This window comes from Balaenoptera acutorostrata, chromosome 3, assembly GCF_949987535.1.
Source record: "Balaenoptera acutorostrata chromosome 3, mBalAcu1.1, whole genome shotgun sequence".
NCBI classification, from domain to species: Eukaryota; Metazoa; Chordata; class Mammalia; order Artiodactyla; family Balaenopteridae; genus Balaenoptera; species Balaenoptera acutorostrata.
The window spans coordinates 142,378,768-142,405,527 of NC_080066.1; the positions used below are offsets into that span (position 1 = coordinate 142,378,768).

Consider the following 26,760-nt stretch of genomic DNA (forward strand, 5'->3'; position numbering starts at 1 on the left):
AAAACATTTACAGACAAGCAAAAGCTGAGAGAGTTCAGCACCACCAAACCAGCTTTACAACAAATGCTAAAGGAACTTCTCTAGGCAAGAAACATAAGAGAAGGAAAACACCTACAATAACAAACCCAAAACATTTAAGAAAATGAGAATAGGAACATACATATCGATAATTACCTTAAATGTAAATGGATTAAATGCTCCCACCAAAAGACACAGACTGGCTGAATGGATACAAAAACAAGACCCGTATATATGCTGTCTACAAGAGACCCACTTCAGACCTAGAGACACATACAGACTGAAAGGGAGGGGATGGAAAAAGATATTCCATGCAAATGGAAATCAAAAGAAAGCTGGAGTAGCAATTGTCATATCAGACAAAATAGACTTTAAAATAAAGACTATTACAAGAGACAAAGAAGGACACTATATAATGATCAAGGGATCGATCCAAGAGGAAGGTATAACAATTGTAAATATATATGTACCCAACATAGGAGCACCTCAATACATAAGGGAAATGCTAAAAGCCATCATAGGGGAAATCAAGAGTAACACAATCATAGTAGGGGACTTTAACACCCCACTTTCACCAATGGACAGATCATCCAAAATGAAAATAAATAAGGAAACACAAGCTTTAAATGATACATTAAACAAGATGGACTTCATTGATTTTTATAGGACACTCCACCAAAAAACAACAGAATACCCATTTTTCTCAAATGCTCAAGGAATATTCCCCAGGATAGATCATATCTTGGGTCACAAATCAAGCCTTGGTAAATTTAAGAAAATTGAAATCATATCAAGTATCTTTTCCGACCACAACGCTATGAGACTAGATATCAATTACTGGAAAAGATCTATAAAAAATACAAACACATGGAGGCTACACAATACACTACTTAATAACGAAGTGATCACCGAAGAAATCAAAGGGGAAATCAAAAAATACCTAGAAACAAATGACAATGGAGACACAACGACCCAAAAGCTATGGGATGCAGCAAAAGCAGTTCTAAGAGGGAAGTTTATAGCAATACAAGCCTACCTCAAGAAACAGGAAACATCTCGAATAAACAACCTAACCTTGCACCTAAAGCAATTAGAGAAAGAAGACAAAAAAACCCCCAAAGCTAGCAGAAGGAAAGAAATCATAAAGATCAGATCAGAAATAAATGAAAAAGAAATGAAGTAAATGAAAGCAAAGATCAATAAAAATAAAAGCTGGTTCTTTGAGAAGATAAACAAAATTGATAAACCATTAGCCAGACTCACCAAGAAAACAAGGGAGAAGACTCAAATCAATAGAATTAGGAATGAAAAAGGAGAAGTAACAACTGACACGGAAGAAATAAAAAGGATCATGAGAGAGTACTATAAGCAACTATACGCCAATAAAATGGACAATCTGGAAGAAATGGACACATTCTTAGAAATGCACAACCTGCTGAGACTGAACTAGGGAGAAATAGAAAATATGAACACACCAATCACAAGCACTGAAATTGAAACTGTGATTAAAAATCTTCCAACAAACAAAAGCCCAGGGCCAGATGGCTTCACAGGAGGATTCTATCAAATATTTAGAGAAGAGCTAACACCTATCCTTCTCAAACTCTTCCAAAATATTGCAGAGGGAGGAACACTCCCCAACTCATTCTACAAGGCCACCATCACCCTGATACCAAAACCAGACAAAGATGTCACAAAGAAAGAAAACTACAGGCCAATATCACTGATGAACATAGATGCAAAAATCCTCAACAAAATACTAGCAAACAGAATCCAACAGCACATTAAAAGGATCATACACCATGATCAAGTGGGTTTTATTCCAGGAATGCAAGGATTCTTCAATATATGCAAAGCAATCAACGTGATACATCATATTAACAAATTGAAGGAGAAAACCCATATGATCATCTCAATAGGTGCAGAGAAAGCTTTCGACAAAATTCAACACCCATTTATGATAAGAGCCCTGCACAAAGTAGGCACAGAGGGAACTTTCCTCAACATAATAAAGGCCATATATGACAAACCCACAGCCAACATTGTCCTCAATGGTGAAAAATTGAAACCATTTCCACTAAGATCAGGAACAAGATAAGGTGCCCACTCTCACCACTATTATTCAACATAGTTTTGGAAGTGTTAGCCACAGCAATCAGAGAAGAAAAAGAAATAAAAGGAATCCAAATCGGAAAAGAAGAAGTAAAGCTGTCACTGTTTGCAGATGACATGATACTATACATAGAGAATCCTAAAGATGCTACCAGAAATCTACTAGAGCTAATCAATGAATTTGGTAAAGTACCAGGATACAAAATTAATGCACAGAAATCTCTTGCATTCCTATACACTAATGATGAACAATCTGAAAGTGAAATTAAGAAAACACTCCCGTTTACCATTGCGACAAAAAGAATAAAATATCTAGGAATAAACCTACCTAAAGAGACAAAAGACCTGTATGCAGAAAATTATAAGATGCTGATGAAAGAAATTAAAGATGATACAAATAGATGGAGAGATATACCATGTTCTTGGATTGGAAGAATCAACATTGTGAAAATGACTCTACTACCCAAAGCAATCTACAGGTTCAATGCAATTCCTATCAAGCTACCACTAGCATTTTTCACAGAACTAGAACAAAAAATTTCACAATTTGTATGGAAACACAAAAGACCCCGAATAGCCAAAGCAATCTTGAGAACACAAAATGGAGCTGGAGGAATCAGGCTCCCTGACTTCAGACTATATTACAAAGCTACAGTAATCAAGACAGTTTGGTACTGGCACCAAAACAGAAATATAGATCAATGGAACAGGATAGAAAGCCCAGAGATACCCCCATGCACATATGGTCACCTTATCTTTGATAAAGGAGGCAAGCATATACAGTGGAGAAAAGACAGCCTCTTCAATAAGTGGTACTGGGAAAACTGGACAGGTATATGTAAAAGTATGAAATTAGAACACTCTCTGACACCATACACAAAAATAAACTCAAAATGGATTAAAGACCTAATTGTAAGGCCAGACACTATCAAACTCTTAGAGGAAAACATAGGCAGAACACTCTATGACATAAATCACAGCAAGATCCTTTTTGACCCAGCTCCTAGAGAAATGGAAATAAAAACACAAATAAACAAATGGGACCTAATGAAACTTAAAAGCCTTTGCACAGCAAAGGAAACCATAAACAAGACCAAAAGACAACCCTCAGAATGGCAGAAAATATTTGCAAATGAAGCAACTGCCAAAGGATCAATCTCCAAGATTTACAAGCAACTCATGCAGCTCAATAACAAAAAAACAAACAACCCAATCCAAAAATGGGCAGAAGATCTAAATAGACATTTCTCCAAAGAAGATATACAGATTGCCAACAGACACATGAAAGAATGCTCAACATCATTAATCATTAGAGAAATGCAAATCAAAACTACAATGAGATATTATCTCACACCGGTCAGAATGGCCATCATCAAAAAATCTACAAACAATAAATGCTGGAGAGGGTGTGGAGAAAAGGGAACACACTTGCACTGTTGGTGGGAATGTAAATTGATAGCGCCACTATGGAGAACAGTATGGAGGTTCCTTAAAAAACTAAAAATAGAACTACCATACGACCCAGCAATCCCACTACTGGGCATATACCCTGAGAAAACTATAATTCAAAAAGAGTCATGTACCACAATGTTCATTGCAGCTCTATTTACAACAGCCAGGACATGGAAGCAACCTAAGTGTCCATCATCAGATGAATGGATAAAGAAGATGTGGCACATATATACAATGGAATATTACTCAGTCATAAAAAGAAATGAAATGGAGGTATTTGTAGTGAGGTGGATGAAGTTAGATTCTGTCATACAGAGTGAAGTAAGTCAGAAAGAGAAAAACAAATACAGTATGCTAACACATATATATGGAATCTAAGGAAAAAAAAAAAAAAGGTCATGAAAAACCTAGTGGCAAGACAGGAATAAAGACACAGACCTACTAGAGAATGGACTTGAGGATATGGGGAGGGGGAGGGGTAAGATGTGACAGGGTGAGAGAGTGGTATGGACATATATACACTACCAAATGTAAAATATATAGCTAGTGGGAAGCAGCTGCATAGTACAGGGAGATCAGCTCGGTGCTTTGTGACCACCTAGAGGGGTGGGATAGGGAGGGTGGGAGGGAGGGAGACGCAAGAGGGAAAAGATATGGGAACATATGTATATGTATAACTGAGTCACTTTGTTATAAAGCAGAAACTAACACACCATTGTAAAGCAATTATACTCCAATAAAGATGTTTTAAAAAATTTTTTTAAATAATTAAATAAATAAATGTAGGAGTTTCTCAAAACTCTTTTCTCTTTCCTAGCTATAATGTCATTTTGAGTGATCAGAGGTAAGTCTTCAAGGCCTTTTATATATTAATGGCTTCCAAATGTATATGTCCTTATGAACCCCAGAATTATATCCATTGATAAAATAAAAATTTATTGATCATCTAACATGTACCAATCACTATTCTAAATGCAAATTACTCAGCAATGAACAAAAGAGACAAAACTCCTTGCCTGCATGAAATGTTTATTCTAATAGTGGCACATTTAACAAATAAAGAAATGAACTATATATATAAAATACTTCAAGTTGTGATAAGTTTTGTGAAGAAAGTTAAATTGTGGAAGTTACCTAAGGACTTTAAGGGTAGAGATGCTGCAATTTTAAATAGGATAGAAATCTGACAATCTGACTAGAGATGTAGTAATCTTAAGCAGAGGTCAGCAAACTAGGACCTGAGGGGCAAATCTGGACTTCCACTTGTGTTTGTATGGCCAGTTAGCTAAGAATGTTTTTTACATTTTTAAATGATTGGGGGAAAAAATGAAAATAATATTTTATGACATGTAAAAATATATGAAATTTAAATTAATGTAACTATAAATAAGCTTTCATTGGGACCAAGCAGTGTTCATTATTTACATGTTCTCTATGGCTCTTTTCATGCTACAATGACAAAGTTAAGTAGTGAAACAAAGACCACATGGTCCACAAAGTCTAGACTATGTACTTTCTGGTCCTTTACACAAAAAGTTTGCTGATCCCTGATCTTAATCAATATACTCTATTGCTTGCAAACAAAAGATTTGCATGACAAAGTCCTATTTGGATTCAATGCCAGAAGAAAATATATTAGTCTTTACGCAAATGTGTTCGCCTCCTTTAATAGACAACATTTCTCTTTTTAATTTAGCTGCCAAGAAAATCAAGAGGTCAATATGACCAAATTCAGTAAAAATGACACTCCAGGTGGCTAGACACCTCTATTGTATTTAATTCTTTCTTGTATGTATATGTGGAAGTATATATGTATGTCTGTTGTACTGTTTTATATTGATTTTAAATCTATGAGAAGTCCATAATTTTGTGTGAAAGTCAATACAAATATGAACAAACATAAGAGTAAATATTTGATATACTATTTTAAGAGGTTATCCTTAAAATTATAATAACCAAACTGCCTTTCTCTATTATGGATTTGGAATTAAAGTATTAAACAAGTACATGTCTAAATTCCTGAGGAGATGTAGTGCTCCTTGTGAAGAAAATATTTTCCTAATTTATGTAATATATAATAGTCTCTTTAAGGAAAACATGTAATATCATTTGAAAGGCTTTTCTCAAGATTCTTAAATAATTGTGCAGGAAAGTACAAGTTTCAGTCAACTGGAAAATTTACGTCTGTGAAATAACTCATGTTTTGACACTAACATTCTTATGCATCATTGCCAATAGATAACAGAGGTATATTAAGATTAAGTGATATCAGGTCTCACGTTTTATTAGTGAGAAAGTAAAGGTCATGGAATTAAGATTTGAGGTTTTCTCTCAGTTCTTTTGAATCTTCTATAATGTACTTTAAACTAAGAATCAAAAAGGAAAATTAGACTGTTCAGGGTTTTTTGTTTGCTTGTTTGTTTTGGTTTGTTTTGTTTTTGAATATTTTGGTTTTTCTTACCTTTGAACATTTTACACTAGCTCTCAAAAAGCCACAGAAATGAAACTCTTCCTCTGTAAGTTTGTAGGGAGATTTATTACAAGAACTTTCTTAAAACCAATTAAAGATAAATTTATTATCAAGAATATTAACTCTAGTACTCCACTAAATTTTGATTACAAAATCAGGCCTTTTTCTTGTAATAGGTGTCCTACATAAGTAATAAGTTTGATGGTAGGACCACTATTGATATATTCATTCTGTAATTTCTTATAGTGGTACTGTATGTTTGTGGCAAGCTACATTCCTGTGAGTGGTGGGATTATGGGTGATTTATCATAGTTTCTTCTTTGCCTAGCTCTAATTTCTTATTTTATATAAGTTGTGTATCTCTATTAAATAAACATTTTGGGGGTAAAATGGTTAGAAAAATATTTTCTTCTAACATTTATTCATCCTTGGTAGAAACGATGAAAACAGAATGCGTAAAGTATGCTCTGGTCATGAATGTATTCTCTGATACTTGTCCACAAAGGCAGCAGGCCCATTTCTGAACAAATATGTGCTGATTAGCTTAATCAGGATTAGGGAACCAGTGGAGTCCATATGTCCCCGTATGTGCTGTTATTGGTTTTAGAGTAAGATTTTCAGCCAATATGAATACTCAGTTCAAATTATTCCATAGCACATAGAATGTAGAGTCTATGTATAGTTAATTAATGACTTAAGTAGCTAATGGATTAACTAGACCTTAGCTTTTTCTCCTTTCTTTTGTTTTCCATCTTCAAACCAGTTACTTGAGGATTAGCATATAGGTAATTTGAGTTCTGTTATAAAATATGTGAAGTTTCATTTTCTAACAAGCTTTTCTGTTCAAATTTTATTGCTTTCCCCATTGCCATCTTAAACCCACATCATCCAACCTTAACTAGATCCACTCCCTCTTCTATTACTTTTAAATCTTCCATAGCTCCCTGTATTATATGTCAAGCATCATCACAATATGGAGTTATACATTTAACTCTGGTTATTTAAGTCTTTCCTCTCACATTAAACTCAGAGCAACACAAGAGCAGGGACTATGTATACTTTTATTTACCACTCCATAGCAATTACTACAGTATCCTACAGAACCATGTTTCCCTTTTTTTTCCCCTTGTGAAACCACGGTTTCAAGGTATAATTGATTTACAAAATTATATTAGTTTCAGGTGTACAACATAGTGATTCAAAATTTTTATAGATTATACTCCATTTAGTTATTATACATAGTAGTTTGTATCCCTTACCCTTATCTTTCCCCTCCACCTTCCCTCTTCCCACGGGTAACAACTAGTTTCCTCTCTATATCTGAGTCTGTTTCTTTTTTGTTATATTCATTCATTTGTTTTATTTTTTAGATTACACATATAAAGTGATAACATACAGTACTTGTCTCTCTGACTTATTTCACTAAGTGTAATATCCTCCAGGTCGCCCTGTTCGTGCAAAAGGCAAAATTTCATTCTTTTTTATGGCTGAGTAGTATTCCTGTGTGTGTGTGTGTGTGTGTGTGTGTGTGTGTGATATCATCTTTATCCATTCACCTGTTGATGGACACTTAGATTACTTCCATATCTTGGCTATTGTAAGTAATGCTGCTATAAACAATGGGGTGCATGTATCTTTACAAATTAGTGCTTTTTGTTTTCTTTGGATATGCACCCAAGAGTGGAATTGCTAGATCATATGGTATTTCTATGTTCTGTTTATTGAGGAACCTCCAAACTATTTTCCATAGTGTCTGTACCAATTTACATTCCCACCAACAGTGTCCAAGGGTTCCCTTTTTTCTACAGCCTCACTAACATTTGTTATTTCTGGTCTTTTTGATGATAGCCATTCTGATGGATGTGAGGTGATATCTCATTGCTGTTTTGATTTGACTTTCATTTGTTGGGAAGTTTTTTTTTTTTTATTACTGATGCAATTTCATTACTGGTAATTTGTTCATATTTGCTATTTCTTCCTTGTTCAGTCTTGGGAGATTTATATTTCTAGGAAATTATCCATTTCCTCTAAGTTGTCCATTTTATTGGCATATAACTGTTTATAGTAATCTCTTATGATCCTTTGTATTTCCGTGTTGTTGATTGTAACTACTTCTTTATTTCTGATTTTATTGATTCAGGCTCTCTTGCTTTTTTTCTTGATGTGTCTGGCTAAAGGTTTATCAATTTTGTTTATCTTTTCAAAGAACCAGCTCTTACTTTCATTTATCTTTCTATATTTTTTCAGTCTCTATTCATTTACTTCTGCTCTCATCTTTATGACTTCTTTCCTTCTACTAACTTTGGGTTTTGTTTGTTCTTCTTTTCCTTGTCCCTTGAGGTATAAGTTTAGGTTGTTTATTCGAGAATTTTCTTGTCTCCTGAGATAGGCTTGTATAAACTTCCCTTTTAGAACAGCTTTTGCTGCATCCCATAGATTTTAGATTGCTGTGTTTTCATTTTAATTTGACTCCAGGTATTTTTTAATTTCTTCTTTGAATTCTACAATGATCCACTGGTTGTTTAGTAGCATATTGTTCAGGCTACAAGTGTTTGTGGTTTTTTTGCAATTTTTTTCTTGTAGTTGATTTCTAGTCTCATAGCATTATGGTCAGAAACGATGCTTGATATGATTTCAATTTTCTTAAATTTACTGAGACTTGTTTTGTAGCCTGTCATGTGATCTATCTTGAAATGTAAAACCATGTTTCCCTTTGATTTGGATGCAAATTTTAAAGGATGGCTACTTTCCTTTTTATAAATTCTACCATAGTATAGATCCTTCCTTAATTGACATCTTCTATGTCTTAGAGATACTGCAGCAGAAATTAGGGAAATGAAGACTTCCACAAGAAAGTTTGAGATATAAAGAAATGAGGAAGAATGCTAATATAAGAAAAGAAGAGAATGTCTAAAGGTCTCAAGACAGATCAAGACTCATAAGAAGCAAACTTTAGAGAAAGTTGCTAGATTGCATAGCAATGTATCTCTCTCTTTGACTCCAGGACTGTGCCCAGGAGGAGGGCATGAAGCAGCATCTCAGGCAACTGGCAGTGAACAACTAGAGGAATTTCTTTCTTACATAACAATTATTTAGTTTCTTTTAATGTATTTACTCTATTTGCTCCACCTTCTCATTGCCTTCTGCTGTGCCAGACAGGGATGAACATTGGTTATTTAGCACTACTAGTAAAGGAGCTAAAAGTAGTTTTTAGTACTTCATAGAATATAAATGACCAAAATAAAAAACAATCAGCCTGAGCCAAAAAATAGGCATCTTTTAGTCATTACCATAAACACTAGGAAAGAGATGGGAAAGTGGATGGAGAGTAGAAAGCCATAAGGCTCTGGAATAAAAATTAAAAATAACAAACACAGTCAAATAATATCAACAACAACAGAAATCACAGAAGTGGAAACATCTTTTTTTTAAGTTTATTTTATGAAATCCAACCATCTGTATAATCCTACCTTTATGTAGCAAACTGCAAAAGTTGAAGGAAGCACTATGATCTCATTCAAAGATAGTTATTTCAATAGCCATTTCTACAGATTTACTGTAGTAAAGTTAAAGTGTAAAAATGGATCAATCAAGGCAGCTTAGTACAAAATAATAGGTTGGTCACAAACACCTACTCATACTATAACACCATCTGCAACATGTAGATTCATTCATGATTTAATTTTTTCACCAAAATCCAAAATATATTTCTTTATTTGTGTTCAATGTATATGTATATAGAAATATTTTATTCATCTAAATTACTCTCGAATTGAGGTTCTATTTTCATCTATATTTAAAGACAAAAGTTAAAAAAATTTTTTAATTAAAAAAATTTTTTAATTAAAATTTGTTTTTAATTTTAAAAAAATTAAAAATTAAAAAAATAAAGACAACAGTATGCACTAATACCAAGCAAAGACTAAGGTAAAAATGACGCCAGGCATGACCTAGTTTTTATAGTTTATGGTTAGTAAAGGAGGAAATCAATTGATTGTAACCACAATAAACTAAATTATTTGATAACACTTATTATTGCTTATCTTATGCAGGCACTTTTCATCCTCTAGACTACTAAGTAAGGTGGGTGGTGGTATCTCCATTGTAGATGTGAACACAGAGCATGGAAACCAATCCTCATGGTCAAGATAAAGCCAGGCTACTGAGCAAGTCATCCATGGCCCTACATGGACAACTCTTTCTCATTCCTGGACTACAGATATCAAATGACTCTGTAGTCCCTTCCTCAGAGGCTAGTGACAGAGTGGTGAGAAAATGAAATACAAACTAGCTCACTCTAACTCACTAAAGTAATTTCAACATGGTACATAAAAATAATGTGCTTAATATTATTCCTAGAGAAAGGTTTGAGCCACTCAGGTTTTAGCCTAAGTTATACAGTGTCTCCCTATCCTTACTAGAGAAAAATAATACTGCCTACTACCCGACACACAAAAAGTTTACTAGTAATTTTATTAGCTAACAATAATATAAAGCTAGCATTGGAGTACTCTTAAACCATGCCAAAAGCCATGACACACCAAATATAATTTGATGTTTCAAATTTCTATCACAGAAAATATTAAAGTTCCTATCTACTTATAATGTTTCTAATAAACCCTTGAGTGTTATTTTATTTAACTTCTGATCCATGAAAGGAAAAATATAATTGAGGTTTCAGATAAAGTCTACCTTTTCAGGTAATGCCTGCAGGTCAGCTAGAAAAGAGAAATGTCAATAATAAGTCTGAATGCTTACCCTGTAATTTTTCACTAGGTAACAACTGAGAATCACATGTGGACATGACAATAGTTAAATTCCCTTTCCATGTATAGGTATAGATATAAAAGTCACAGTTTTCAGATATTTGGGCCACGGTGCTTTCACACAACAGGCTAAAATATAGTTTCCTATAATAATAAACTAGCCATAGTCTCTCTTGCCCAACAAGCAGTTTATTTAAAGACCACAGGAAAAACATGCCAATTGTCCAATGGGCCTGGGCTGGCTTAGCCCCAACAGGGATGGTGAGTCTTCATAATTTTTTTAAGATGGTATTTGTTCTGCTACCTTGGAAAAACCAGTTAGTTTCATGTGTAAAACTACAGTACTTAGATGTACTAATAAAAAATTGTTGGGAAATAATTATTGAACCATTACTGAATTTTATTCTATAATTTTTAATACAGGATCTCTTGAATATATGATTCTTAATTGTAAAAAGGTTATGATATGTAATAGTACTCTAAATCATTCAGATACAGCTGTTATTTAATTTCAGTGTCAGGACCTGCAAGTTCATTTTGGACGATGTTCTGTCTGTATCCTTTACCCACAGGGACTTAATTTCCTCCTGAAGCAGATAGATCACTGCATCTTTAAATACTTCAAATAGTTCAGGTGACCTGTCATACCTCTCCCCAAAGTCTTCAATTAGCCAAACTAAATATTCATATTTCCTTTAACTATTCATCTTATAACAAGATTCCCAGAACTTTATGTCATCATGATTATCTTCTAGTAAGTGTGCTGCCATTTGATAATATTTCTTTTAAAATATCCAGCTGATAGCTGAACATAATATTTTATCTATGATCTGAATCACATGGACTGTATTGGGATGCTCAGTACCTCTCTTGATCCAGAGACAAAAGTCCTGTTAATGCATCTTAAGACCAATTCAGTTTTGTTTTACTATCTTCACATGTATATACTTACATGGCATATTTAACTGGGGGGAGCTCTTCTTGGAAGGCTAGTGCTTTCACTCTTGGGTTCAGCTGTACATTGCTATAAAAACTTCTTGAAGCATTTAAATAACTTAAATATTGAACCAAGATAATGACACCATGAATATATAAGAATGTATCCCCATTTCTCACATTTAGGAATACAAAGAAATATTTAGACAGGCTTTCCTAAATTAAAAAATATGTTTGTATAAAAGTAAACTGATTAAAAGAAAGTTACTTTAATTCGTAGAAAAAATACATATATTGCCTACTATATTTGGAAGAAGTAAAGTGCTCCTGTTATAGATCTGGTTTAAAAATAATCCAAGATTTTAAAATATTCAAAATCAATTTCTTTACATTTTAAAGGCATAATTCTGCCTGAATGTTTTGCATAATTCTGCCAGAACTTTTCATATAATGGGATCTGCCTACTGATAACTTTATGCTTATTACAAAACCCATGAAACAAGAAATGAAGACCAAAGAGCTTTTTCTACTGAGTTTCTTCAAAGAACATGTGAGAAAATAAAATGTTAGACAGTGGAAAATAAAAACCATTAAGGTTTTAAACTTTATTCTACAAAACAAGCTGAAAATGATTCCAGTATTATGAGAAATATGTGGTCTCCACAACATGCTACAAGTTATATATTTTTTCATACAGTCCTAAAGCTGAAAATAAAGTCCCCAGCCATTTACTTTATTTGAATTATTTCTCAGTAAAATCATTTCAAACTGTAGGATAGATTTTTTTGAGCTTTAACTATCATCCTTTCTATTTTTTTCCCATAATCTGCTCTTTCCCTTTTAAATCCTCACTCATTCCACCCATTTCTCTTGTCTTTTAACTGCACAGAATGTTAGCAAGTAGCAAAGCCCAGAGGACGGATTTTGATTATTAAATTTGAAAAGAATCTAAAGCAACTATAGTAATTAGTAGTCAATAAAATACTTTGAACCAAATCAAATTAATCTAGGTACTGTTTTATATTTTTAAATTGCCTAAGGCAAACTTTCATGATAAAAATGCTACAATCTCCACATCAGTAGTGATTTTAATGCCACAATTTGTATTAGAGAAAGCATTATTCACAAAAGACAAGTTAAGACTGAATTAAATCACAGTGATTAATTTGCTTGTGGGTTAAAGCTGAATTCAAAATATCTATAAAACTAAGTATGTGGAAGAGACAGAATGAAATCTCAGTAATTGGGGCAAACGTTTTCTCTAATTAGCTGAAATGCATCATTAAATTCTATTGCACCAACAGCTGAAAAAAAATGGCTGTTTTAGAACTAACAAGAGAAGCGCTAGAACAAAGACATTTCATTTCGCACATTATATTTTGATCTTTTTCAGTACATACTCAAAGTTAAATTTGATAACAACCACCATTGATAAAATATTTGAAAGAAACAATCAACAAAATGTAAGATAAGAAACATATAGTAAGACAAATATTTCACTTATTGAGGAACAGCAAGTCTAATAAAGGTCTCTAATATCAAATATGGTATAACTGTTAAAAATCAGATGCTGTTTACTGAAGCTATCCTCAAGTAAATCCACACTTCTAAGATTATGACTACAATTACAGGATTTATGTGATTACTGTCATCGAACTTTCATTTTCTTTTTTCTACCCTTGCATTTTAACAGGCTCAACCAATGTCATTCTTATTATCAAAAGTAAAGATGAATATAAAATAGATAGTTAGATACACAGATGGATGGATGGATGAGATAAATAAGATAAAAAAAGAGATAGAGATGAGAGATAAGAGAGAGAAAGAAGATAGAAAGCTTTATTATGAAAGCCATATAAGCTCATTGGCTGCTGTGCTGAGAATAACCTATACAGGGACGGGGTGGATGCACAGACCAATCACTTTGCTACAGAATAACCCACGTAGGACATCATGGTGACTTGAACCAGCTGATCGCAATGGAGGTGGTGAGAAATGGAGGTGGAGCCAATAGGATTTGGGGGAAGTTTCAATGTGGAAGCTTTGTCCTAAGCAACTGAGGTGGGGAGTTTCCATTAACTGCACTGAGGAAGAATGTCAGTAGAGCAGGTTTATGGGAGATGATTAGGAGTTCAGTTCTGGACAACTTCATTGGATATGAGTAGGCAGTTGAATAGGAGAATCTGTGGTTCAGGGAGTAGGTCCAGGATGAGTATGTATACTAGGGTGGTGTTACCATATATTATTACAGTCATGAGATTGTATGATATCACTGGAGAGACTCTAGACAGAAAAGGGAAGAGGCATAAGGACTGAAGTCTAGAATATCCCCAAATTTAGGATATTATCTTGGTAAAACTGTTTTCAAGAAGCACCCTACCAAGTTACACACAGACTAGAATAATATGATAGTGTCAGTCACTACAGCCTTTGCTAAGATTAGGCATTATATTTGACAGTCTCTTGTTCTTTCAATATTTATTCATTACAAGTTAAAATAAGACTTTTTGTATGTTTATTAGTAATTTTTACTTTTGTCTTCTATAAATTATCTATGCGTTCAGCTCATTTTCCCCATGTATTCTAATTCTTCTTATTGATCTGTAAAATCACTTTACATATTAAGGTAATTAACCTTTCACCTGTGGTATTTGTTGCAGATGCTTTATCTCATTTTTGTTTCCATAGTGTTTGGTGTGAGAGGTTTTACATATTCTAGCCAAATTTATTTATCACTTAATTTGTTATGTACTCCATTGCATTAATACATACAAAGACTTTCGTATGTGCCACGGTTCTTTAAATCTGCTCTTCCTACTAGTCAAACACTACTCTAAAGATTTCCCATTTAGTTAGAAGGCACATCCATGATTTTCTCTTATCCAAAAGTTAATTCATTTTAATATTTTTACTTATTTCTTTAAAAATCTTTTTATGTGAATTAAAATTTTATTTCACCTTTAATATTAACCTCCCCGTTTTTTTTCCTATTATTCCCTTGTCCATGGATATTCTACCAATCAGAAGTACATTTCTGTGACAACAAATGATGAACAGCAAACAACCAAAAAAAAATGTCAATAATAACTACATGGTGGGTGCACTTCCGTAAACACCCGATGCCAGTATATTACACCTTAACTGCATCATGAAGCAGACAGTTGAGCAGGTACTAGAGGGGAAGCTTGTGAGAATCAATTGGTTCCATTCCCGAACTAACCCAGCATCTGGAAACTTAGAGAAGGGAACTCAAAAATCTGCCATGTACAAGATCTGTGGCATAGGCTCTGGGTCAGGTACTTTTCTAGTGTAAAGGGCTATTATTCCATCAGTTTAATGATGTTATCTGTCAACTACCATGAGACCCCACTGAATTTTCTGGAAAGAAAAGCTTCTGACTGAGAGAGTAATTGACAAGGTAGATGGTTACGTCTTGAGCTCAGTTTCATTGAATGTGGACCTCAGAGAACATCCTGCTTCTAGCGATTTAAACACTGACTCTTACATGCACCCCTCAGGAAGATCTTGTTCCTTCTTTGGATTCCCTCCCTACTAACTTTATATCAGTTCAGGTACACATTAATCAAATTCCACAGGTATGCCGTTTGTCCTTTTCCCCTCTGTGGTCACACATTCGACTTTAAGGGGCCATTTAACTGCATCTTGTAAAATGTCAAAAGAAGAGCAAATCTCACCCTCTTTCATAACTCTTCCACATAGCTAGCCTCCAGTATCTCACTTGCGCTCTCTCTGAAGGCTTTCCTCCCTCAGCTCTTACCCTCAAGTCCGTTCCCTTCATCCCCCCTCAATCCTCTGCTCCTAACACCTGCTCTGGCTTACAACTTCTTACTTGTTTCATGAAATTCCCCTAACTAAACATCTACTTTGTTCATTGGCTCTTTCCCTTTGACATTGAAAGGTGCTTGTTGAGCAGGTCTGAAAGAAAAACTACAAGTCAACCTCATATGATTAAAAAAAATAAAATTTGTGGGAAATGGCAAGGAAGGTTATGTGCTATCTGATTATCATATGTCAAAAATCAGTACCTTAAAATAAAGCCTTCGCTGATACTTATAAAGTGACATAGCTTAAGATCAGTTTTCTCTAAAAGTCTTATCATTGTCATTCCCTATATTGGATGTGAATCAGCTGCGTGTAGGAAGTGAGAATTTATTTGATTTTGTTTATCGTGGGGAGGACTTTGGTTTCTTCTTTGCCCCTAATATGAGTTAGATGGGAAAAATTTAAAGTGGTTCCATGAAAAGAGAAGCAAGAAATTAGATATGACAGGTGGATTGCAAGGGTCATATCTATTTCATAGATTTGTGTAGGGAAAAAGGGAAAACAAAGAATTATAAGTTGCATTATAGAACATGTGATAGAGAGAAGAGAAATTTAAGTAGAGGGTAGAATAGAAGACGTATAATCTTTTAGTTATAAACAAGGAAGTTTCTTTCTGAATTTTAAATGGGCAAAATGTCAAAAGAGAAATCAAGAATAAAATCTAGCAAAAGAAATGGCAGCACAGTTAGCATTTTAGAGGAATGTGACAAATTACTCTGAGTGGTAATGAGAATGTTTTGAGGAAATGAAGTAATTAGCTGTTTCCAGGAACCACAATTCCTAAATTGAGTTTGATGACTAGTACTAATTGATGATTAATGGTTGAACATTTTCCACCTTACAAGCACTAAATAATATGATTGACTGATATGTCACTTATGAAATACAGAGTAACATTTATAAAGCAATTATACAAGTAATATGTGAGTGGGAAAGCTATGGGCATCTGAAGATCCTATTGAAATAGAAAATAAATAACAAGAACAATAATAATAACCCATACCTTTTCTGTGTCAATGCCTTTTGACATAGACCACGTTGAGACAATATAATCCATGACTCGTTCACTAAGGCCTTTGGGGACCTGATAGAGTTTCAGAAAGTCCCGTACATTATTCAGCATCTCATGGTACCGGTTGGTGTTGGCATACATTTGCTGGAAAATTGTGGTAACATTTCCAAAAATAGTTGCATAAAGAAGAGCTGAAAGAGAAGAAATGATGAAAATAAATCAAATACCCCAAGTGAAAAAAACATGATGTTAATATTGGTGAAACCAATGAATCACTTGACAGAGATGCCTTTATAAACTTTTCAGCATATTCATGGTAACCCCTGAGAAGAGTGCCCAGAATTTGGTGTTCACTCAGTAAGTGTTATCTTTAGTATGATAAACATGATTTTATGAGTGAGCACTACTCTAGTCATTGTGGTAAAACATGAGAGTGGTTGATAGATTTCATGAAGAATTAGATGATCCAAGGTTATGATTTGCCTAAGACATTCTTAGCCATATGACTAAAGTTATCCTCCAGCCCTGTCCTCCTGAATGAAGCCTAATCAATTTAAATTTTCGAGAGATTGATGATCCAGTTTAGAAATGTATGCTCTTTCTCACTGCTTGCTTCGTCCAGGTTTTGGATTACTTCCCTGCTTATCAATATTTTTGACAGAACATCAGAAATATAGGGAGGGAAGACAAATCAAAGTGTTCCATTTCTAGAAGATTCTAGAGAGAAACAGGGTTGGAATTAACAGTTAAAATGAAACTTTGAGAGTGCCTGAAAATTCTAGTTATTAAATTTATGTCAGTAATCCAGTATCATAAGGTTTTTTTATTTCATTATTTTAATTAAGAATAAAGTCAATTTGCAAACCATTGTTATTCATCTACAGTGGCTAGGAAAGGAATAGGGTTTTTTTTTTTAGACAATCAGATTTTTTTAAAATTTTTTTATTTATGTATTTATTTATGGCTGTGTTGGGTCTTCGTTTCTGTGCGAGGGCTTTCTCTAGTTGTGGCAAGTGGGGGCCACTCTTCATTGCGGTGCGCGGGCCTCTCACTATCGCGGCCTCTCTTGTTGTGGAGCACAGGCTCCAGACGCGCAAGCTCAGTAATTGTGGCTCACGGGCCCAGCTGCTCCGCGGCATGTGGGATCTTCCCAGACCAGGGCTCGAACCCGTGTGCCCTGCATTGGCAGGCAGATTCTCAACCACTGCACCACCAGGGAAACCCAGGAATAGGGTTTTTTAATGCCCCTGACTGCTACTCCCTCCCTCAACCCATAATTTACCAACTCTTCTCTCTCCAGATCTGGTCAGGTTACTAATGTTGACCTGATCTTGAAAAAGCTTTTAAAAGCAATTGAGTTCAGCCCCAGATCAACACACCTTCAATCACACAACACTCCCAGCCTATCCTGTCCCGTTGATTTTACTCCTTTGTTTAACAGTAAGCTCTTTTGAAAAGAGAGCAGTATTTTATTCCCCTTACTATTCAGTAAACACAATGTTTAGTAACCACATTCATTCCATAAGCATTTCACAAATAAGTGGAATATCAGACAGTGATCACTTCCATTCTTGTTCCTCTAAGCATTTGAAAAATTACTCGTCTAAACAAAAAGTATGGACTGTTTATTTCACAGTTTCATCAACCAAATCCCATTTGATGGAAGTAGTATAACAACAAGCCAGTGAAGCAACTTAAGATCTTCAATCTATTTTCAGAAAATCATTTGTTTTTTAAATAACAGTTGCTCTTTGAGTACAACAAATTATAATTTCACAATAGGAAGCTATGATTTTACAAGCATTTATTCAGTTGGTTTTTTTTTTTTTTTGGTTTTTTTTTTTTGGTTTTTTGGCTGTTATTTAAGGATTTTGATGCCTGTGAAGAACAATTTTTAAGATAGATGATATTTTGTTAGAACTGAGTAGGAAGAATATAGTGCTGACATTTCCCATCTGGGTCTTTAAATCTTTGTTTATATTTAAAAACAACAAAAAAGTAGAGGTAATCACAGACTTAACATTCTATTCCATCATTGTTGGCATTAAGAAAGACGAACACAGAAATAATGTGAACAAACTAATGGTAGAAGAATCATACAACAAATGGAATTTTGCATTTCCTGAAAAGAGACATAAAGAGGATTTATGTTTTCAAAATAATGAGCTTTTTAGAGGTTAATGAAATAATGCTACAGTCATGTGTTTGAATAGATAGCCCCCAGCTATTTTAAGTTGTCAGTAAATACCACAGAACTATTATTTTGACATGTTCAACTCATTTGGTTCCCTAAGATGCCTGTAATATGTTATATTTGCCAGAGTGTCTTACTACTGCCTTTTTGCTTAACAAATTACCACACATTTCATCTTTGGGGGTACATTAAATATGCATACATTCTAGTCATATGAAAAGCTTAAGTACTAAAATATGAATAAAACTGCCAATGTATTTAACGCTTTCAGCATTAATAAATGAAGAATACAATCAACATCCCATTAAGTTTGGTATATTACAAGGATATTTTCTGCCTCCAACTTTCATGTGAGTGTGGTGTCCTGCACTGGGTAGGACTAATCAAGGTCACAATTTAAGGTAAGACATTCAATTATATATATAATTATATGTATATAAGTATATATACAAATATGTAACATACACATAATTATATATACATATATCGCATGTACATAATTATATATATATAATTTTTTACCTTGAAATGTTAAAAAAATCATGCAGAAAGTTCATATACCCACATGTACCCACATGTAGCTTTCTCAATTATGATATCTTACAGAACTATAGTAATTTATCAAAACCAGGCAATTGACAATGGCAAAATACAATTAACCAGACTATAGACATTATATTTCAGCATTTTTTTACATGCAGTCATTTTTTTGGTGTACAGCTTTATAAAATGTTATCACATGTACAGATCCATGTAATATATGTATATTTTAAAAAAGAGAAACCACTTCTTCCTTAAAAATATTTTCCACATTTAGGACTAGTACACATTTCATAAAATATAGTGACAGCAAGCATGATATTCCATAGCAAGCAACAATACTGCCTCCCACCACAGTCTGTGTTCCCAGGATAAATGGGTACAACTTTAATGAGAGTGACCCTGGGACATGACACACGATAATGAAAGAAATTGATCTTAGTAGAAACTAGCTCTATGCTGCTAATTCCCAAAGTAATACCTATCCCCTGAAGTACAGACACACAAGCCTTCTTGGATGTCTCACTGCCATTCAAATCTAACAAGTCCAAAAGAGAACTCTTTTTTTACACCACCTTCTCTTCAACAACCAAATGCACTTTTCATCTCATTAAATTGTAAAGCCACACCTAGTTGCTCAGACCATAACTAAAGCGTCATTCTTCAATTCATTCTTTGATTCATTTCTTACATCTACTCTATCAACAATTCCTATTGGCTCTACCTTCAAAATAGAGCCTCAGGGCTTCCCTGGTGGCACAGTGGTTGAGAATCTGCCTGCCAATGCAGGGGACACGGGTTCAAGCCCTGGTCTGGGAAGATCCCACATGCCGCGGAGCAACTGGGCCCGTGAGCCACAATTACTGAGCCTGCGCGTCTGGAGCCTGTGCTCTGCAACAAGAGAGGCTGCGATAGTGAGAGGCCCGCGCACCGTGATGAAGAGTGGTCCCTGCTTGCCACAACTAGAGAAAGCCCTCACACAGAAACGAAGACCCAACACAGCCATAAATTAATTAATTAATTAATTAAAAATACACGTAAAAAAAAAAAAAGATCTTCAGTACAATCCCTTCGCTCTACCTCTACCAGCATTCTTGCATCCTTTAAGAGTATATGCTTTTCCACTTACTAGTTATCTGTCTTTGGGCCAGTTACTAAATCTCTCTAGGATTCTATTATTTCCTCTCTTACAACTTTACAGTTACTTTAGAATCTTTACAAAGGAGTTGTGCTGAACGATATAACATATAAATCAGTTTTTAAAAGTCCAGTAGGGAGTAAGTATCCATGAAATGTTATGTATGTGTCATCGTCGTCGTCATCAACATCATCGTCATCATGGAAATAGCTCCCAAACAATTAATTTTTCACTCAGCAGAAAGAATATCCCCTTCCTTCAATACAACTCTCTACCCGCTTACTATGCCTGTGTTCTTAATCTTATTTATCACTACTTTAATTTACATTACACATTTATTTATTTGCTTGTTGATATCTATCTTCCCTATTAGAAATGCAAAATCTGTAAGTACAGGCTTGGGTCTTGTCCCTTTTGTTCACTGCTGTATTTCCAGAACACAGACCAGTTCCTGGAACATAATAGGTATTCAGATATTTTTTCCAGTAAGTTCACACACTAAAAACCTAGGAAACATTTTTTCAGAAACATCCTTTTTGTCAAGTCAAACTTCACTACTGGCGATACAAAAACATAGAAGGAATATACACTATTAATGCACGTGAGAGAATAAAATATTTAGAAGCTAAGGTGACACATACCTTGGCCATGTTAAGATAATAAATAAATTAAGAAGGCCTATTGTCATTCATCAAACATGAATGCTCATGCTTGGCCTGGCAAGTTTTGCAGAGTACTATTATAGAATTTTACCCTTTGAATGGGATGCCATAGACATAATTTGCCTACTTTACTAGGAATAATTAGAATAATCTGTTAAAATTTGATAAGCCTTTTATATGCTCTCCTGTAGCCTTTTAAGCTTAAGACAACTTAAGACAAGCTAATTTTATAAGCTTATCACATTTAATGAATTGATAATTCTGGCATATACACTAGTAAATGTCTTATCTAAAAAGTCTTATATTTCTCTTATTCACCACAAGGGGATTATTTTAAAGATAATTATGTTAGATTAAAGAAGGCTACAAATTCTCTGACACCCCTTCCATTGACAGGCAGTGTCTATATTCCTTTCCCTTGAATCTAGGCATACTCTATAACTATTTTACTAATAGACTACGGTAACTATAATCATATGACAATATCTGGGCCCAAGCCTTAAGAAACTAGAAACATCCAATTCCTCACTGTTAGAACACCTGCTCTTAGAATCTAGCTTCCGTGTTGTGAGGAACCCCATTCTTCTAGAAAGTTCCACATGGAGAAGAATTAAGGCCCCTGGTCAATAGTCTTGGCTGAGCTCCCAGCTAAGCACTGGCCTTAGGCTGAACAATCTAAAATATTGATATAAGAAGACATTTCTGGTAACACTTAAGGCTGTGCAGGTGGTTCAACCATCACTTCCCTTTCTATTTATATTCATATTTAATAAGAATAGTTAAGATAGGAAGGAAAATGTCCTATCAATCTATGATTGTATGTGCAGCACACAGCTTGACAACATCAGCTTACCAGCCATGTATGTGGCTGAGCCAACTAAGAAGTGAATTTTTCAGACCCATTCAAGCCATCCCAGCTGATAACACATGGAACAGAAAGTCATGCCTTCCTAGACCTGCATAAGTTACAGATTCATGAGTGAAATAAATGGCTGTTCTTGTTTTAAGCCACTAATTTTGATTAGTTATGCAACTTTAATATTCTAATAAGTAGTTTTATTAATAGCCTAATAAAACAGACTGATTCTCAACTGATTAGAAAACCTGGGAGAGGAGGGTAACGAGCTCCTTACGATGCACATCAGAGCCTAATAGCATATTTAGAAAATGTTTTTTTAACATTTAATACATTTTAGTACTTAAAAACACCTATTATTTTCATAACATATACATTAAAGTCATGAATGAATGTTTAATGTTCTCAAAAAGAGACAAAGGTTAAAAGATTGAATAATGCCATATAGCCAATCACAGATTTCACTATTCATTCATGTATCATTTAATTCAGTAGATATTTATTGAAGACTTATTACATGCAGCCACTACAATAGTCACTAAGGATTCAACATGATCCCTGTTCTCAAATAGTATTCACTACTTCCTATAGAAAGGTATTAATCTTTATTTTTTATCAGGGCCCTTAATTTTATTTATTTTTTAAATTTTTATTGGAGTATAGTTGATTTACAATGCTGTGTTAGTTTCAGGTGTACAGCAAAGTGAATCAGTTATACATATACATATATCCACTCTTTTTTAGATTATTTTCCCATATAAGCCATTACAGAGTATTGAGTAGAGTTCCCTGTGCTATACAGTAGGTCCTTATTAGTTATCTATTTAATATATAGTAGTGTGTATATGTCAATCCCATCTCCCAATTTATCCCTCCCTCCCATTACCCCTGGTAACCATAAGTTTGTTTTCTACATCTGTAACTCTATTTCTGTTTTGTAGATAAGTTAATTTGTACACTTTTTTTTAGATTCCACATATAAGCCATATCATATGATATTTGTCTTTCTCTGTCTGACTTATTTCACTCAGTATGAAAACCTCTAGGTCCATCCATGTTGCTGCAAATGGCATTATTCTTTAATTCTCCCAACTCACATGCTTTGGAAGGAGGCTAATGATCATTTCCTTTCCATAGTTTACAAAAATTCACAAATAAACTTATAGCCATTCCAAGTATATAAACTAAATATAGTTTATTTCTCAGGGTTAAACAATTTGCAGAGTCAAACAAAATCTATGTTTAGCTAATTAATTGTAACTCTGCCTCCACTCTTATGAGTTGCTCAGGATAACAGATCAGATGATGATATCCAGTTCTCTGAATAAACTGTGTTCTCCAGTCACTTCATTTTGTTTGCTCCTTAGGTCAAGCTGCAGCCATTCATCTTCTTATTAATGATTTATATTTTTTAGACTTTTTGTGCCTGTTCAAGTTGACATCCAACATTTACTTCTCCTAGTTATCTTTCTTTTATAAATCTTGGCAAGTAATAATTGGCCTTAGACTAAGCAATTTAAAATATTGATATGAGAATGCATTTCTGGTAACCATTAAAGCCACATAGGTGGTTCATCCATCATTTCCATTTCTATTTCTATTCACTAAAGTCCACCTTTAATAATGATATTTAAGACATGGAAGGAGAATATTCCACCAATGTATGATTTTATATGTCTCCCACAGCCTGCTAAAACACTTGAAATCACTCCAGTTGGCCTTAGAACAAAGTGAAGAAGCTGATCATCAGATCTCCAATTTCGAAGTTTTATTCTCCTTCCAGCTGTCTCATAATGGCTCCTGGTTTCCCTGGATGCTCTTTTGCAATTACCCATATATGTAAGCTGCCTCTAGGCATCCACTTATGAAACAGATATTTTCTCTTTCCCAGTCTTCACTTAATCCATGCCCCATTTCATCTAGTACCTGAACCACGCCAACTATTTTGTTAGAAATTAGTCTCATTAATTACTTTATATTAAGTGTTAAATATTGAAAACTATTTAATACAATATCCCTCTTAGGGACGTTGGAATTTTGAAGGAGGAATTCCACATGATACAATGAGTTGATTGAATCATTACTTGAATTAACTCTCAACTAGTAAGATAAGTTGATACACAGAAGGGACCATTTTTTTTTTTTCATGTAATGTCTGAAACATTTATATTAACATATTTCCATACATATTTCCGTACAAAGACAAATATAAGATTTTTAGAAATTTCATGTAATGTCTGAAACATTTATATTAACATATTTCCATACAAATACAAATATACGATTTTTAGAAATTTCATGTAATGTCTGAAACATTTATATTAACATATTTCCATACAAATAACCCAATGAAAGTTTAGTATTAGTTGTTTTGTTTGTTTTTTTATACTGCAGGTTCTTATTAGGCATCAGTTTTATACACATCAGTGTATACATGTCAATCCCAATCGCCCAATTCAGCACACCACCATCCCCACCTCACCGCAGTTTTCCCCCCTTGGTGTCCATATGTCCATTCTCTACATCTGTGTCTCAACTTCTGCCCTGCAAACTGGCTCATCTGTACCATTTTTCTAGGTTCCACATACATGCATTAATATACGATATTTGTTTTTCTCTTTCTGACTTACTTCACTCTGTATGACAGTCTCTAGATCCATCCACGTCTCAACAAATGACTCAATTTCGTTCCTTTTTATGGCTGAGTAATATTCCATTGTATATATGTACCACAACTTCCTTATCCATTCATCTGTTGATGGGCATTTAGGTTGCTTCCATGACCTGGCTATTGTAAATAGTGCTGCAATGAACATTCGGGTGCATGTGTCCTTTTGAATTACGGTTTTCTCTGGGTATATGCCCAGTAGTGGGATTGCTGGGTCATATGGTAATTCTATTTTTAGTTTTTTAAGGAACCTCCATATTGTTCTCCATAGTGGCTGTATCAATTTACATTCCCACCAACAGTGCAAGAGGGTTCCCTTTTCTCCACACCCTCTCCAGCATTTGTTGTTTGTAGATTTTCTGATGATGCCCATTCTAACAGGAGTGAGGTGATACCTCATTGTAGTTTTGATTTGCATTTCTCTAATAATTAGTGATGTTGAGCATCTTTTCATGTGCTTCGTGGCCGTCTGTATGTCTTCTTTGGAGAAATGTCTATTTAGGTCTTCTGCCCATTTTTGGATTGGGGTGTTTGTTTCTTTGATATTGAGCTGAATGAGCTGTTTATATATTTTGGAGATTAATCCTTTGTCCGTTGATTCATTTGCAAATATTTTCTCCCATTCTGAGGGTTGTCTTTTCGTCTTGTTTATGGTTTCCTTTGCTGTGCAAAAGCTTTGAAGTTTCATTAGGTCCCACTTGTTTATTTTTGTTTTTATTTCCATTACTCTAGGAGGTGGATCGAAAAAGATCTTGCTGTGATTTATGTCAAAGAATGTTCTTCCTATGTTTTCCTCTAAGAGTTTTATAGTGTCCAGTCTTATATTTAGGTCTCTAATCCATTTTGAGTTTATTTTTGTGTATGGTGTTAGGGAGTATTCTAATTTCATTCTTTTACATGTAGCTGTCCAGTTTTCCCAGCACCACTTATTGAAGAGACTGTCTTTTCTCCATTGTATATCTTTGCCTCCTTTGTCATAGATTAGTTGACCATAGGTGCGTGGGTTAATCTCTGGGCTTTCTATCTTGTTCCATTGATCTATGTTTCTGTTTTTGTGCCAGTACCATATTGTCTTGATTACTGTAGCTTTGTAGTATAGTCTGAAGTCAGGGAGTCTGATTCCTCCAGCTCCATTTTTTTGCCTCAAGACTGCTTTGGCTATTCGGGGTCTTTTGTGTCTCCATACAAATTTTAAGATGATTTGTTCTAGCTCCGTAAAAAATGCCATTGGTAATTTGATAGGGATTGCATTGAATCTGTAGATTGCTTTGGGTAGTATACTCATTTTCACAATGTTGATTCTTCCAATCCAAGAACATGGTATATCTCTCCATCTGTTGGTATCATCTTTAATTTCTTTCATCAGTGTCTTATAGTTTTCTGCATACAGGTCTTTTGTCTCCCTAGGTAGGTTTATTCCTAGGTATATTATTCTTTTTGTTGCAATGGTAAATGGGAGTGTTTCCTTAATTTCTCTTTCAGATTTTTCATCATTAGTGTATAGGAATGCAAGAGATTTCTGTGCATTAATTTTGTAACCTGCAACTTTACCATATTCATTAATTAGCTCTAGCAGTTTTCTGGTGGCAGTTTTAGTATTCTCTATGTATAGTATCATGTCATCCGCAAACAGTGACAGTTTTACTTCTTCTTTTCCAATTTGTATTCCTTTTATTTCTTTTTCTTCTCTGATTGTCGTGGCTAGGACTTCCAGAACTATGTTGAATAATAGTGGTGAGAGTGGACATCCTTGTCTCGTTCCTGATCTTAGAGGAAATGCTTTCAGTTTTTCACCATTGAGAATGATGTTTGCTGTGGGTTTGTCATATATGGCCTTTATTATGTTGAGGTAGGTTCCCTCTATGCCCACTTTCTGGAGAGTTTTTATCAGAAATGGGTGTTGAATTTTGTCAAAAGCTTTTTCTGCATCTATTGAGATGATCATATGGTTTTTATTCTTCAATTTGTTAATATGGTGTATCACATTGATTGATTTGCGTATATTGAAGAATCCTTGCATCCCTGGGATAAATCCCACTTGATCGTGGTATATGATCCTTTTAATGTGTTGTTGGATTCTGTTTGCTAGTATT

General features: G+C 34.4%; 1 protein-coding gene across 2 annotated transcripts in view; it reads right to left on the reverse strand.

Annotated features, from left to right (window-relative positions):
* Nucleotides 1–26,760, reverse strand: part of KCNH5 (potassium voltage-gated channel subfamily H member 5) — a 332,682-nt gene that overhangs the window by 100,807 nt on the left and 205,115 nt on the right. For both annotated transcript variants that reach the window (XM_007192964.2, XM_057541888.1), the window contains one exon: nucleotides 16,601–16,800. In XM_007192964.2, the coding sequence (XP_007193026.1) occupies nucleotides 16,601–16,800 (200 nt within the window). The remainder of the gene's footprint in view (nucleotides 1–16,600; nucleotides 16,801–26,760) is intronic.